Source organism: Pongo pygmaeus, chromosome 23 (genome assembly GCF_028885625.2).
Source record: "Pongo pygmaeus isolate AG05252 chromosome 23, NHGRI_mPonPyg2-v2.0_pri, whole genome shotgun sequence".
Lineage (NCBI taxonomy): Eukaryota > Metazoa > Chordata > Mammalia > Primates > Hominidae > Pongo > Pongo pygmaeus.
In genome coordinates this window covers 42,696,352-42,712,752 of record NC_085931.1, presented here as the reverse complement: position 1 = coordinate 42,712,752, position 16,401 = coordinate 42,696,352, and the positions used below count along the sequence as shown (strand labels likewise).

Sequence of the window (16,401 nt, the reverse complement as noted above, 5' to 3'; positions counted from 1 at the left end):
GATGACTTTGTAAATCTGGCAAGTCACTTTTTATTTCTAGCCTCTATGATTCTTACCATGAAAAATCAGTGATATTCCAATATGACAAGAAGATTTACTAATAGAAGACATTATGCTCTAGAATTCCCCCAGCACCTGGGTACAGACATGTGGGAAGATGATATACATAGGGATGTGTATGCATATCATCACTTCCACCTCTGGCCAGTGGCAGATGGACACCTAACTGGAGCTGGACAGATCAGACCCTCTCTATCAGGAATGTAAATTCTGAACAGAGAGCAGAGACAGGGTTGCTGGAAGCTGAAATATGGCTCTCATAATTCCTGCTGCTATGGTTCCCAGAGCCACTAAGGTTCTTCAACATGGTGTTTGAGCCTTTCCTGACTGCTCCATTTAAGCCTCTGTATCCTTACAGTAAATTTCGCTTTTTATTTAAACTAAATCAGTACATCTTTGTTATTTGCAAACAATATATTTCGGCTAACACATAAATGCCGGGATAATCATACCACACTGCTAACAATGGTTCCCCTTAAAAGAGGACTGACACTGGGGAGCAGGAGGAAGGTATCATTTTTTACTTGATACACCTCTCCATATTTGAATTCTAGTAACATGGTTACTTTTATAATTTTATTTATTTATTATTTATTTATTCATTTATTTGAGACAGTCTAACTCCATCACCCAGGCTGGAATGCAGTGGCACGATCTCAGCTTACTGCAACCTCCACCTCCCAGGTTTAAGTGATTTTCCTGCCTCAGCCTCCTGAGTAGCTGGTATGACAGGCATGCACCACCATGCCTGGCAAGTTTTTTATGTATTTTTAGTAAAGATGGGGTTTCGCCATGTTGGCCAGGCTGCTCTTGAGCTCCTGACCTCAGGTGATCCCCCTGCCTAAGCCGCCGAAAGTGCTGGTATTACAGGTGTCAGCCACTGCAGCCAGCCTATTTATTAAAAAAAAAAAAAGTTTTTTTTGAAGTAGTGTCTTTTTCTATCAACCAGATTGGAGTGCAGTGGCGTGATCTCTGCTTGCCACAACTTCCACCTCCCAGGTTCAAGTGAGTCTCCTGTCTCAGCCTCCTGAGTAGCTGAGATTACAGGTGTGCGCCACCATGCTGGCTAATTTTTGTATTTTTAGTAGAGACAGGGTTTCACCATGTTGCCCAGGCTGGTCTCAAACTCCTGACCTCAAGTGATCTGTCTGCCTCAACCTCCCAAAGTGCTGGGATTACGGGTGTGAGCCACCATACCTGGCCACTTTTGTAATTTTTTTTTTAAAGTAGATTTTAATTTTTTAAAATTTTTATTTTAATTTTTATTTTTTAAGTGGATTTTTAAAATATTACCTAGAAGCAGTTGAGGGATGGGGTGGAAAATAATAACACAGTTCGAGTAACTCAAAGAACCCAAGGAGGATCCTTCCAGTTCCAGACCATGAGAAGCAAATGAGACTGCCAAATTAACTGGCCAACAGAAGACCCAAGAGCTAAATGTTGGTCATTACAACCATCCAACGAGAAGCTATTGCTTTAAATTAATTTTCGGGGTAGGTGAGTGGGGGCATCATCACCTAGGTCTGGGTCTGCAGGCATTCATAAAGAGACATGCATAGCTGTCAGAGGCCTTCAAACCAGAGCAACGCCATCTTGAATAGGGGCTGGGTAAAATGAGGCTCACATCTGCTAGTCTGCATTCCTGGGAGGTTAGACATTCTTAGTCACAGGATGTTTACAGTTAAGGGAACAGGATAATAACGTTTATCCAACAGACTCAGGACTTAATAGACCCAGGAAATGCCCTGATGTCCCAATATCTTAACAACAAAAGCATTCTTAGTTTAGGAGTAAGTTTTGCAGCCAGGTGCAGTGGCTCACACCAGAAATCCCAGCACTTTGGGAGGCCAAGGTGGGCGGATCACGAGGTCAGGAGATTGAGACCATCCTGACCAACATGGTACAACCCTGTCTCTACTAAAAACACAAAAATTAGCTGGGTGTGGTGGCACGTACCTGTGATCCCAGCTACTTGGGAGGCTGAGGCAGGAGAATCGTTTGAACCTGGGAGTTGCACTGAGCAGGGAGATCATGCCATTGCACTCTAGCCTAGCGACAGAGTAAGACTCTGTCTCAAAAAAAAAAAAAGGCCGGGCGTGGTGGCTCATGCCTGTAATCCCAACACTTTAGGACGCCAAGGTAGGTGGATCACGAGGTCAGGAGCTTGAGACCAGCCTGGCCAATACGGTGAAATCTCATCTCTACTAAAAACACAAAAATTAGCCGGGCGTGGTGGTGCACACCTGTAGTCCCAGCTGCTCAGGAGGCTGAGGGCTACTCAGGAGACTGAGGCAGGAGAATCACTTGAACCTGGGAGGCAGATGTTGCAGTGAGCCAAGATTGCACCACTACATTCTAGCCTGGATGACAAAGCGACACTCTATCCCAAAAAAAAAATAAATAAATAGCATTAAGAGAAATACCTAATGTAGATGATGGGTTGATAGGTGCAGCAAACCACCATGGCACATGTATATCTATATAACAAACCTGCACATTCTGCACATGTATCCCAGAACTTAAAGTATATTAAAAAAAAAAAAAAAAAAAAGACCAGGTGCGGTGGCTCATGCCTACAATCCCAACACTTTGGGAGGCTGAGGCAGGTGGATCACGAGGTCAGGAGATCGAGACCATTCTGGCCAACATGGTGAAACCCCGTGTCTCCTAAAAATACAAAAATTAGCTGGGTGTGGTGATGCGCACCTGTAATCCCAGCTACTCAGGAGGCTGAGGCAGGAGAATCGCTTGAACCCAGGAGTGGGAGGTTTCAGTGAGCCGAGATCGTGTCACTGCACTCCAGCCTGGCGACAGAGCAAGACTCCATCTCAAAAAAAAAAAAAAAAAAAGTAAGTTTTGCTTTAAAGATAATAATATAGATTCTTGAGAAAGACAGCAGTTACACAAAGATGAACAATCCTTTGTCATGAGTGCTTGCAGCAGAGCACCTCTCCCCCATGACTTTTTGCTTTGCTATATATAAACAACCATTGTACCTAAGGTGGACGTGTTCCTCCTCTTGCTTTTGGGAATGCCCTGCTCTTGCTATGGAGTAGCTATTCTTTTATTCCTTTACTTTCTTAATATACTTGCTTTCACTTTATTCTGTGGACTCGTCCTGAATTCTTTCTTCTGCAAGATCCAAGAACCTTCTCTTAGGGTCTGGATCAGGACACCTTTCCGGTAACACAGCCATGTGGTAGGCAAGATGCTGGCTCATGGCCGGCATACTTACTCACCATTGAATGACAGATTGATGGCCTCCAGGTAGTTTCCTTGTGCTGAGGTAGAATTGTCTCCTTGAGGAAAGCCCTCTGAAGCAAAATATGCAAGAGAAAGAAAAACATCTCATGAAACATGAACTTTATTTTTTTATTATTTTAAACGAAGTCTTGCTGTGTCACCCAGGCTGGAGTGGAGCGGCACAATCTTGGCTCACTGCAACCCCCACCTGCCAGGTTCAAGTGATTCTCCTGCCTCAGCCTCCCGAGTAGCTGGGACTACAGGCGCATGCCACCACACAAGGCTAATTTTTGTATTTTTAGTAGACAGGGTTTCACCATATTGGTCAGGCTGGTCTTGAACTCATGACCTCATGATCCGCCTGCCTTGTGCTGGGATTACAGGCATGAGACATCACACCCGGCTGAAAGATGAACTCTTAAATAAGTGGCGGCTGAGCATGGTGGCTCGCGCCTGTAATCCCAGCACTTTGGAAGGTGGAGGCAGGAAGATCGCTTAAGACGAGGAGTTTGAAACAAGCCTGGTCAACACAGTGAGACTCTTGTCTCTACAAAAAAATGAAAAAATTATCTGGGCATGGTAGTGCGTGCCTGTCGTCCTAGCTACCCGGGAGGCTGAGGCAGGAGGACTGCTTGAGCCCCAGTGGTTTAAAGTTACAGTATAATTGCTCCACTCCAGTCCAGCCTGGGTGACAGAGTGAGACTCTGTCTCAAAAAAAAAAAAGGAAGGCATCTGGCTCCATAAGGCCTCACTCTCTGTATTAGGGACACTGTTGAACTTACGGCATACAAAATGTACAATTGGATCCAACTGGAAACAGAAACCTGACCAAAAGCAGAAACTACACACGGCAATGGGAGAGAAACGAGCACAAATCTCTTCTCTGTCTCCCAGACCCCTCCTACACTTCCTTTCCCCGCCGCACCATCTATTACATGAATGCAGTACCTGCCTGTTCCAGTCGCACCAACACTGGATACTGGATGAAGAGTTTTTTAATGGTTACGAGAAGTGAAGTCCATTCTTCTCTTCTCTCATTCTGCACCACCACTCTGAAAAGAGTATTATCATAAAATGGATATTGAGCAGCTGATATGGTTTGGCTCTGTGTCCCCTCCCAAATTTCATCTCAAATTGTAATACCCATGTGTCGAGGGAGGAACCTGGTGGGAGGTGACTGGATCATGGGGGTGGTTTCCTCCATGCTGTTCTTGTGATAGTGAGGGAGTTCTCACAATATCTGATGGTTTAAAAGAGGCAGTTTCCCCTGAGCTCGCTCTTTCTCCTGCTTCACCATGGTAAGACAAGCCTTGCTTCCCCTTCGCCTTCCACCAGGATTGTAAGTTTCCAGAGGCCTCCTGAGCCATGCAGAGCCATGAGTCAATTAAACCTTTTTTCTTTATAAATTACCCAGTCTTGGGTATGTCTTTACAGCAGTGAGAAAACGGACTAATACAGCAACTTTACATACAGAACATCAGGTTCCTTACAAGGTTTCAAAAAGAGTGTAAATGGAGTACAGTGAGCCGAGATCACGCCACTGCACTCCAGCCTTGGTGACAGAGCAAGACTCTGTCTCAAAAAAAAAGACTGAGAGAGCTTGTTTTTCTTCCAATCCAATTGGGAAAGAAGCATTAAAAAAAAAAAAAGGATGGGCACGGTAGCTCATACTTGTAATTCCAGTACTTTGGGAGGCCGAAGCAGGTGGGTAAGGTGGTCTGGAGTTCAAGACCAGCCTGGCCAACACAGTGAAACCCCATCTCTACTAAAAATACAAAAATTAGCTGGGTGTGGTGGCAGGCACCTGTAATCCCAGCTACTTGGAAGGCTGAAGCAGGAGAATTGCTTGAACCCAGGAGGCGGAGGTTTCAGTGAGCCGAGATTGAGCCACTGCACTCCAGCCTGGGAGACAGAGCGAGACTCCATCTCAAAAAAGAAGAGCATTCACTGTTGGTGAGAACACAGAAATTGCTGCTACGAAAACAAGATCTTCTACTTTAATGGTTTTGGAGGATACACTGGCTGTACAAATAGAAAGCCTTTAAAACACTGACTATCCTTTGACCTAATGGCTCCATTTCTGGCAATTTATCATAAAAACTAAATATATGCTTAAAAACCTATCTGTAAGAATGTTCACTGGCAATACTGTTGAGAATAGTGAAAAGCTGGAAGTCATCTCAATTTTCAACAATAGTAACCCAATGTAATTTCTATGTAGAAATAAAAAATGATACAGTGCGCCAGGCGCAGTGGCTAACGCCTGTAATCCCAGCATTTTGGGAGGCCTAGGCAGGCAGATCATGAGGTCAGGAGATAGAGACCATTCTGGCTAACACGGTGAAACCCTGTCTCTACTAAAAAATACAAAAAAAATTAGCCGGGTGTGGTGGCGGGCACCTGTAGTACCAGCTACTCGGGAGGCTGAGGCAGGAGAATGGTGTGAACCTGGGAGGCGGAGCTTGCAGTGAGCCAAGATCCCACCACTGCACTCCAGCCTGGGTGACAGAGCGAGACTTCGCCTCAAAAAAAAAAAAAAAAAAAAAAAGATACTGTGGAGCAGTGTGTTTAACATGGATTGGCATTTGTGATACAGTAAGCAGAAAATGAAGGTTTATGGCCAGGCACAGTGGCCCACGCCTGTAATCCCAGCACTTGGAGAGGCCGAGGTGGGGGAATCACCTGAGGTCGGGAGTTTGAGATCAGCCTGACCAATATGGAGAAACCCCGTCTCTACTAAAAATACGAAATCAGCCGGGTGTGGCGACGCATGCCTGTAATCCCAGCTACTCGAGAGGCTGAGGCAAAAGAATCGCTTGAATCCGGGAGGTGGAGGTTGCAGTGAGCTGAGATCGTGTCACCACACTCCAGACTGGGCAGTAAGAGCGAAACTCCGTCTCAAAAAAAAAAAAGGAAATGAAAGAAAATGAAGGTTTAAAACATATAAAAAGAGAACCACATGGGCCAGGCGTGGTGGCTCACGCCTGTAATCCCAGCACTTTGGGAGGCCAAGGCAGGTGGATCACCTGAGGTCAGGAGTTCGAGACCAGCCTGGCCAACATGGTGAAACCCTGTCTCTACTAAAAATACAAAAATTAAACAGGCATGGTGGCGGGTGCCTGTCACACCAGCTACTCAGGAGGCTGAGGCAGGAGAATTGCTTGAACCTGGAAGGCGGAGTTTGCAGTGAGTTGAGATTGCACCACTGCACTCCAGCCTGGGTGACAGTGAGACACTGTCTCAAAAAGAAATAAAAACAATAAAACATGTAAAAAAATCACATGGAGGCCTGGCGCAGTGGCTCATGCCTGTAATCCCAGCACTTTAGGTGGCCGAGGGTGGTGGATCACCTGAGGTCAGGAGTTCAAGACCAGCCTGGCCAAGATGGTGAAACCCCATCTCTACTAAAAATACAAAAATTAGCCAGGCGTGATGGCAGACGCCTGCAATCCCAGCTACTCTGGAGGCTGAGGCAGGGAATTGCTTGTACTAGGGAGGCAGAGGTTGCAGTGAGCCGAGATCACGCCACTGCACTCCAGCCTGGGCAACAGAGTGAGACTCCATCTCAAAAAAAAAAAAGAAAAAAAATCACATGCAATGTGTGATCACATCTCTGTGAAAACTAATTTTTTCTCCTAAATACAGATAATAGGGGTTGATTCACCAAAGTAATGAAGACTATATTCGGGAGATGGAATTGAGTGTGCTTTGAATTCCTCTCTACTAAACTATACTGGTGTGCTTTTGTTGTTGTTGTTTTCTTTTTTTTGAGACAGGGTCTCACTATGTCACCCAGGCTAAAGTGCAACGCCATGATCTTGGCTCATTGCAGCCTCAACTTCCCAGGCTCAAGTGATCCTCCCACCTCAGCCTCCCAAGTAGCTGAAACTACAGGTGCGCACCACTGCACCCAGCAGAGTTTTTGTATTTTTTGTAGAGACAGGGTTTTCCATGGTGCCCTGGCTGGTTTCAAACTCCTGAGCTCAGGCAATGTGCCTGGCTCGGCCTCTCAAAGTGCTGGGATTATAGGTATCAGCCACCACACCTGGCCTATTTTGTGATTTTCCTAAAATGAACCTGTATTGTTTTTGCAGTAAGAAAAAGATAACCAGTTTCTCTCAATCTAAAAAATGTTGAGGATGACTTTTTAATGACATAAACTTTCATATATATAGTCATATACACCTATAAATCTACATTCAAAATTCATATATTCATATTCATGCCTTATATAGTATTTTGTATAACTGATTATGCTCAAATTAATTCATATTCATTATACAGACAAAACTGCATATACTGTTAAGTCAAAAGAGCTCTCATGGTTCCTGGAATTCACTGAATTAGAGGTATGCAGAATTCATCTGCATAAGGGGATGAGTGGAGGTGTCAGTACAGCAGATGGCCCATCACTTTCATAAAATTCTCCTAGGGGTACAGGATCCAACAAAAGATCAACAAATAATTTAAAGTATAATCCATATGAGGCTGAGGAATACAGTGGTCAAAAAGCATCGACTCTGAACTAGATTGACTGTGTCACGTCAATGCTCCACCACTTAATATTTTGTGGACTTTGGGTAAGTTACTGAAACTCTGTGTCCAAATTTCCACACCTGTAAAATGGGGTAACAGTATCTATCCCACAGGGATGCTGTGATATTTAAATAAATCAAGTCATGTAAAGTGCTTAGAAGAGTAACCCATTCATGCTAAGTCCCATAAAAACAGTAACTATTACTATCTGATAATCATCTCAATTAGATAGTGGTGTCAGCCGGGCATGGTGGCTCCCGCCTGTAATCCCAGCATTTTGGGAGGCCGAGGTGGGCGGATCAGCTGAGGTCAGGATTTGAGACCAGGCTGGCCAACATGGCGAAACCCCATTTCTACTAAAAATAAAAAAAAATTAGCCAGGCGTGGTCACGGGCGCCTGTAGTCCCAGCACTCGGGAGGCTGAGAAACGAGAATCCCTTGAACCTGGGAGGCAGAGTTTGCAGTCAGCTTACAATGACCACTGCACTCCAGCCTGGGCGAGAGAGTGAAATTGTGTCTCAAAAAAAAATAGGAATAAAACATTACAATTTGATAATTTACTTAGTGGCACTGAAAAAAACAGATGAATCAAATATGACAAAATACTAACTATTAAATTCAGGTATTGGGTACATGGGCTCATTATACTATTTGCTCTTCTTTTCTGAATGTTGAAATTTTTCACAATAAAACATTTAGAAGGTCTAAATGCAACGTGATATCTTGGAGACGGTAAGTACACGAGTGCTAAAATCTAAAAAACATCTGAATTTCCTTAATAGTAATGTACCAATGTTAACCTAGTTTTGACAAATGTAACTTGGTTATGAAATGTTAATATTAGAGGAAACAGCAAAGAGCATGCAGGAACTGTATAATCTTTGAAACTTCTCTGTAAATCTAAAATCATTTCAAAATTAAAAGGTTTATTTATTTATTTATTCTTTTTTGTGTGTGTGTGGAGACAGGGTCTCACTCTCTCCCAGGTTGGTGTGCAGTGGTGTGATCTCAGCTCACTTCAACCTCCACCTCCCAGGCTCAAGTGATCCTTCCACCTCGGCCTCCCAAGCAGCTGGGACCACAAGGGGCTAATTTTTTGTATTTTTGGTAGAGACAGGGTTTCGCCATATTGCCCAGGCTGACTTTTTTTTAAGTTAGGAAAGAAACAACTAATAAATAAATAAAAAGTATAGCAAAGCACCCAAACATACTTGTAAAAGTCTTCATAGAATCTCCCCTTGTGATCCTGTCGAATTGAGGCTCGGTTTATTTCAGGAAATTCATCTGAAATAGAGAAAACGGAGTATGTAGCTCAGGTTGAGAAGAGAAATTCAGTTTTGTCAGCTTCCTCTGCTGGGTTAAAGATTTGCATCACAAAAAAATAAAGATAACTGTCTTTTTTTTTTTTTTGAGACAAGGTCTCACTCTGTCACCCAGACTGGAGTGCAGTGGCAAGATCTCAGCTCACTGCAACCTCCACCTCCGAGTTCAAGCGATTCTCCTTTCTCAGCCTCCTGGGTAGCTGGGACTACAGGCGCATGCCACCACACCTGGCTAATTTTTGTATTTTTAGTAGAGATAGGGTTTCACCATGTTGGCCAGGCTGGTTTTCAACTCCTGACCTCAGGTGATCCGCCCACCTCAGCCTCCCAAAGTTGTGGGATTATAGGCGTGAGCCACTGCACCCAGCCAACTGTCTATCTATTAAGTTGGTTTTAAGATGAATCACAACCCACAGACCTCTTGCATCCACTAATGGACTGTGCTACTTTCCCTTTTACACTGTCCCCATAACAGAAAAGATGGGAAGGGTGGAAAAGTGAAACGAGGAAAAAAATGAAAGGAAATGGCTGGGGTGGGGTTGGGGGAAGCTTAACAAAAAAATAACTGTAGGAGAGAAAGAGTTACTCACCAACAGATTTTGCATCATAGAAAGTTCTAGAAAACAGGACCACTGTCACTTCATGACTACAGTTCTTCTCCTAAGCATGAGTAGAGAACAACAGGGTTGAAGTTTGTTTCATTTACTTCACTATGAAGCAGACTGCATGCACATAATATTTTTTTTTCAGACAGAGTCTTACTCTGCCACCAGGCTGGAGTGCAGTGGCACAATCTTGGCTCACTGCAACCTCCGCCTCCTGGGTTCAAGAAATTCTCCTGCCTCAGCCTCCCAACTAGCTGGGACTACAGACGCACGCCACCATGCCCAGCTACTTTTTGTATTTTTAGTAGAGATGCGGTTTCACCATGTTGGCCAAAATGGTCTCAATCTCCTGACCTCGTGATCCACCCGCCTTGGCCTCCCAAAGTACTGGGATTACAGGTGTGAGCCACCGTGCCCGGCCCTTTTTTTTTTTTTCAGGCAGAGTCTCACTCAGTTGCCCAGGCTGGAGTGCAGTGGCACAATCTTGGCTCATTGCAGCCTCCACCTCCCAGGTTCAAGCAATTCTCCCGCCTCAGCCTCCCGAATAGCTAGGATTACAGGCGGGTCACCTGGGTAATTTTTGTATTTTTAGTAGAGACAGGGTTTCACCATGTTGGCCAGGCTGGTCTCAAACTCATGGCCTCAAGTGATCTGCTTGCCTCAGCCTCCCAAAGTGCTGGGATTACAGGTGTGAGGCCCAGCTGCACATAATATTCTTAATCCAGGTGGCTCAGCAGCAGTGCACAGTATTGAATAGCTTCATGTAATTATAGGCTGCAGTGCAGGGGACAGAGCACTGCTGGGAGTCAGAAGACCTAGATGGAGTCCTGGCCCTGAAACTTGCCACTATGTGACCTTGGGAAAGTTATCTAAAGTACCAGGAATGTGGAAAGTGATTGGAAAACTGCAAATCAGCAGTAAGTAATGGTGACTGTCTCCCAGTTCCTGAGTAGCTGGGACTACAGACATGCATCACCAGGCCCAGATAATTTTTGCATTTTTTATACAGACAGGGTTTCGGCTGGGCGTGGTGGCTCACACCTGCAATCCCAGTGCTTTGGGAGGCTGAGGTGGGTGGATCACCTGAGGTCAAGAGTTTGAGACCAGCCTGGCCAACATGGCAAAACTCCGTCTCTACTGAAAGTAGGAAAATTACCCAGGCAATGTGGCGCGCGCCTGAAATCGCAGCTACTCGGGAGGCTGAGGTAGGATAATCACTCGAACCCAGGGGATGGAGACTGCAGTGAGCCAAGACTGTGCCACTGCACTCCAGCCTGGGCAACAGAGCGAGACTCCATCTCAAAAAAAAAAAAGAAAAAAAAAAAAGAAAGATAGGGTTTCATCATAATCCCCAGGCTGGGCTCAAGTGATCCACTTGCCTTGGCAAAGTGCTGGGATTACAGGCGTGAGCCACAATGCCAGGCCTACAGTGTTTTTTAGTTTCTGCAGAATTGTGGTCTAGGGAACAAGAACAGCACCCATGGTGGTGGATTTAAGAATCAAAGGCACTCCCACACCCTACTAGTCTCATAGGATGAGGGTGGGGTTTGCTCCGGACGCAGCGGTATAAGCCAAGGCAAAGAACTACCTTTGGACAGGGACGGGGACTAACGAGAATAGACATTTCCATGGAGTCTGGAGATCAATATCCTGGAAGTAGGGTGTTTATCGATGAACATGAAAAGTGGCTTGCACCAGTTAGCTAGCAAGCGCAGTTTCAGTTCCTCCTGGGTCTCTGAAGACAACAGCCTATACTGACCAACCCCATCTTTATCCTAAGTATGCTTAGTGACTACAGAATTCAACACTCACTATATAAGGCACATAATATAATGCACATTTCATGGATGTATCTCAAGTGGACAGAAATTCCTAAATACAAGCCACAGTACCCAGAGCAGAGTGCTAGGAAACAGCAGATCTTCACTGACTACCAATTAATTCACGGGACTCCAAGAGCTCCAAACTCAGCACCCTTATCTAATTTTAGTGCAAGTGATATACAGGAAAACACAACGGGCTCACAATGGGCTGATATGGGCATGGAGTGTCTCAACTCATAAGTGATGTGGTGAGAGGGTCTATTATTATCTCCATTTTACAGTTGAAGAAATGGAGCCTCAGAGACTAATCCTTGGAGATCAAAAAGCTAATCAGCCAGGCATGGTGGCCTGCACCTGTAGTCCCAACCACTGAGGAGGATGAAGTGAGAGGATCCCTGGAGCCCAGGAGTTCAAGACCAGCCTAAGCAGCATAGCAAGACCCTGTCTCTTAATTTAAAAAAAAAAAAAAAAAAAAAGAAGCAAGCTGATGAGATCATTTAAAACCCAGTCTCCCTTAATCCAAACTCTACTCTTTTATACTACATAATGTGACTTCAAATACTTTTTCATCAAAATGTTTTCATGTGAAATCAAGGTGAGATAATTGAATGAAATAATTTTTTAATTGTGGCAAAATACATATAAATATTGCCATCGTGACATTTAACACATTCGCAATGTTGTATAACTATCACCATTATTTGGATCCAAAATATTTTCATCACCCCAACAGGAAATCCCAAACTGAGGAAACAGTCACTCCCCACCCTCAGTCCCTGGCAACCACTGATCTCTATATTATATATTTACCTATTCTGGACATTTCATATAACTAAGATTTTATGATTTGTATTTGATCCACTATGTCTGGCTTCTCTACTTAACATGTGTTCAAGATTCATCTATGCTGTAGCATGTGTTAGTACTTCATTCTTCTTTATGGCAGAATACTACTACATTGTATGGATATACATTTTATTTATCTATACTTTAGCTGACAGACATTTGTTATTTGTGTTATCCTACTTTTTAGCTAATATGAATAATGCTGTCAAGAATACGGGCTAGGCCCGTAATCCAGCACTTTGGGAGGCCAAGGTAGGCAGATCACTTAAGGCCAGGAGTTCGAGACCAGCCTGGCCAACATGGTGAAACCGCATCATTACTAAAAATACAAAAATTAGCAGGGTAAGGCGGCGCACACCTATAATCCCAGCTACTCAACAGGCTGAGGGACGAGAATCGCTTGAACCTGGGAGGTGGAGGTTGCAATGAGCCATGTTCGAGATCGCAGCACTGCACTCCAGCCTGGGCAACAGAGCGAGACTCTGTCTCAAAAAATACATAAATAAATAAAATAAAGAATATGTGACCAGTCGCGGAGGCTCACCCCTGTAATCCCAGCACTTTGGGAGGCCAAGGCGGGCGGATCACCTGAGGTCAGAAGTTCAAGACCAGCCTGGCCAACATGGTGAAATCCTATCTCTACTAAAAACACAAAAAAATTAGCTGGGCGTGGTGGTGGGCGCCTGTAATCTCAGCTACTTGGGAGGCTGAGGCAGGATAATTGCTTGAACCCAGGAGGCAGAGGTTGCAGTGGGCCAAGATCACACCATTGTACTCCAGCCTGGGCAACAAGAGCAAAACTCTGTCTCAAAAAAAAAAATATGGGCTAGGCACTGTAGCTCACGTCTGTAATCTTAGCACATTGGGAGGCCACAGTGGGAAGATCACTTAAGCTCAGGAGTTGGAGATCAGCCTGGATAACATAGTGAGACCTCATTTCCACCAAAAAAAAAAAAAAAAAATTGCCCAGGCATAGTGGCACATGCCTGTAGTCCTAGCTACAATAGGAGGCTGAGGAGGGAGGATGGCTTGAGCCCAGGTGATCAAGGATGCAGTGAGCTATGATTGCGCCACTGCACTCTAGCCTGGGCAACATGGTGAGACTCTGTCTCAACAAAAAAAAAAAAAAAAAAATACAGTCATCCTAGTGGGTGTGAAGTGGCATTTCACTGTGGTATTAGGTTGCATTTTCCTAATGACTAATGATCTTGAGCATCTTTTCATGTACTTGTTGGACATTCATATATATTCTTTAGAGAAATGTCTATTCAAGTCCTTTGCCCATTTGTTTTTTTAATTTAATTATTTAAATTATTTTTTAATTTTTATGGGTACATAGTAGGTGTTTATATCTGTGGGGTACATGAGATGTTTTGATACAGGCATGTAATATGAAACAATCACATCATGGTAAATGGGGCAGCCTTTGCCCATTTGTCAATTAGGGTTTTTTCTTTTCGTTCTTGAGTTGCAGAAGTTCTACATATTTTCTGGATAACTGACTTTTATCAGAAAATAATTTGCAAATATTTTCTCCCATTCTGTGGGTTGTCTTCTTTTTTTTTTTTTTTTTTTAAGAGACAGAGTCTCGCTCTGTCCTGTCACCCAGGTTGGAGTGCAGTGGTACAATCATACTGTAACCTCAAATTCCTGTGATCAAGGGATCCTCTCGCCTCAGCCTCTTGAGTAGCTGAGACTAGAGGCATTTGCCAATGCATCCAGCTAATTTTTTTCTATTTTTATTTTTGTAGAGACAGGGTCTCGTTTTGTTGTCTGGGTTACTTGAACTTTTGGCTTCATGCGATTCTCCCACCTCAGCCTCACAAAGTGCTGGGATTAAAGGTGTGAGCCAGCACGTCTGGCCCCTTCACTTTCTTGACAATGTCCGTTGATGCACAAAAGTTTTTAATTTTGAAGTCTGATTCAACTGCTTTTAATTTGGCTGTTGTGCTTTTGGTGTTATATCTAAGAAACCACTGCCAAATTCAAGGTTATATGAATTTCCCAGCCAGGCATGGTGGTTCTGTCTGTAATCGTAGCAATTTGGGAGGCCAAGGTGGGTGACCGCTTGAGCTCAGGGGTTTGAGACCAGCCTGGGTAACACGGCAAAACCCCGTCTCTACAAAAAAACACAAAAAATTAGCTAGGTGTGGTAGCAAATGCCTGTAGCCTCAGCTACTAAGGCTAAGGCAGGACAATCACTTGAGCCCAGGAGGTCAAAGCTGTAGTGAGCCATGATCGCTCCATTGCACTCCAGCCTGGGTGACAGTGAGACCCTGTCTCAAAAAAAAAAAAAATTATAAAACTTTTTAGGCTGGGCACGGTGGCTCACGTCTGTAATCCCAACACTTTGGGAGGCCGAGGCAGGCAGATCACCTGAGGTTAGGAGTTTGAGACCAGCCTGGCCAACACGGTAAAACCCTGTCTCTAGTAAAAATACAAAAGATTAGCTGGGCGTGGTAGCGGGCACCTGTAATCCCAGCTACTCAGGAGGGTGAGGCAGGAGAACTGAACAGGTGGAGAATTGAAGCAGGTGGGAGAATCACATGAAAACAAAAGTTAAAGAGTAGCCCGAGCAACAAAACGAGACCCTGTCTCTACAAAAATAAAAACGAAAATTTTAGCTGGCTATGTTGGCAAATGCCTGTAGTCCCAACCACTCAAGAAGCTGAGGCAAGAGGATCCCTTGAGCACAGGAATTTGAGGTTACAGTATGATTGTACCACTGCACTCCAACCTGGGTGACAGGAGAGAGCAAAACCCTGTCTCTTAAAAAAAAATTCAATTCTGTTTTTTAGGTTGTTTGAACCTGGGAGGCGGAGGTTGCAGTGAGCTGAGATCGCACCACTGTACTCCAGCCTGGGCAACAGAGTGAGACTCCGTCTCAAAAAGAATAAATAAATAAAATAAAAATAAAACTTTTAAAAATAAGGAAAATTCTTTTTCCTTTTTTTTTTTTTTTTTTAGCCACCACACCCAGCTAACTTTTTGTATTTTTTGTGGAGACAAAAGTTTTGCCATATTGCCGGGGCTGGTCTAGAATTCTGGGGCTCATGCAATCTGCCCACCTCCGCCTCCCATGAGCCAGCACACCTGGCTCAGTTTTATAATTTTAGCTATTTATTTATGAGATGGAGTCTCACTCTGTTGCCCAGGCTGGAGTACAGTGGCATAATCTTGGCTCACTGCAACCTCCGCCTCCCAGGTTCAAGCGATTCTCCTGTTTCAGCCTCCTGAGTAGTGGGATTACAGGCACCAACCACCACGCCTGGCTAATTTTTGTATTTTTAGTAGAGACAGGGTTTCATCACGTTGGCCAGACTGGTCTCAAACTCCTGATCCGCCCACCTCGGCCTCCCAAAGTGCTGAGATTACAGGTATGAGCCACCGCACCCAGCTGACTTTAGCTCTTATATTTAAGTCTTTGATTCATTTTGGTTACATTTCATATATGATTTGAGGTGAGGGTCCAAATTCTTTCTTTTCCATATGGACATTCAGTTGTTCCAGAATAATCTGTTGAAGAGAATATTCTTTCTCTCATTAAACGAACTTGATGCCCTTGTCTAAAATCAACTGACCATAGATGTACGGGTTGGTTTCAATTCAATTCCATTGATCTATATATTTATCCTTATGCCAATATCACACTATTCTGATGATTGAGGGTTTTAGTAAGTTTTGAAATTAGGAAGTGAGAGTCCTCCAACTTCGTTCCCCTTTTACAAGATTGTTTTGGCTATTCAGGATCCCTTGCAATTCCACGTGAATTTTAGGATCAGAAAAAAAAAAAAAAAAAAAAAAAAGGGGCACTGGTATTTTGATAGGAACTGCATTAACCTGTAAACTGCTTTGGGTAGTATTGCCAAATTCACAATATTAAGTCTTTGAACCTGTGAACACAGGTTATCTTAGTATTTACTTAGGTCTTTATTAACTCCTTTCACAGTGTTTTATAGATTTTAG

General features: G+C 43.9%; 1 protein-coding gene across 18 annotated transcripts in view; it reads right to left on the bottom strand.

The window, feature by feature from the left end:
* DEPDC5 (DEP domain containing 5, GATOR1 subcomplex subunit) overlaps window positions 1-16,401 on the bottom strand; it is a 161,697-nt gene that overhangs the window by 113,034 nt on the left and 32,262 nt on the right. For all 18 annotated transcript variants that reach the window (XR_010125950.1, XM_063663209.1, XM_054470437.2 and 15 more), the window contains exons 11-14: window positions 9,752-9,821; window positions 9,051-9,123; window positions 4,252-4,355; window positions 3,300-3,374 (exon numbers count right to left, since the gene is read on the bottom strand). Coding sequence is in view for 17 of the 18 variants with exons in the window: in XM_063663209.1 (XP_063519279.1) it covers window positions 3,300-3,374; window positions 4,252-4,355; window positions 9,051-9,123; window positions 9,752-9,821 (322 nt within the window). In the remaining variant the exon portion in view is untranslated. The remainder of the gene's footprint in view (window positions 1-3,299; window positions 3,375-4,251; window positions 4,356-9,050; window positions 9,124-9,751; window positions 9,822-16,401) is intronic.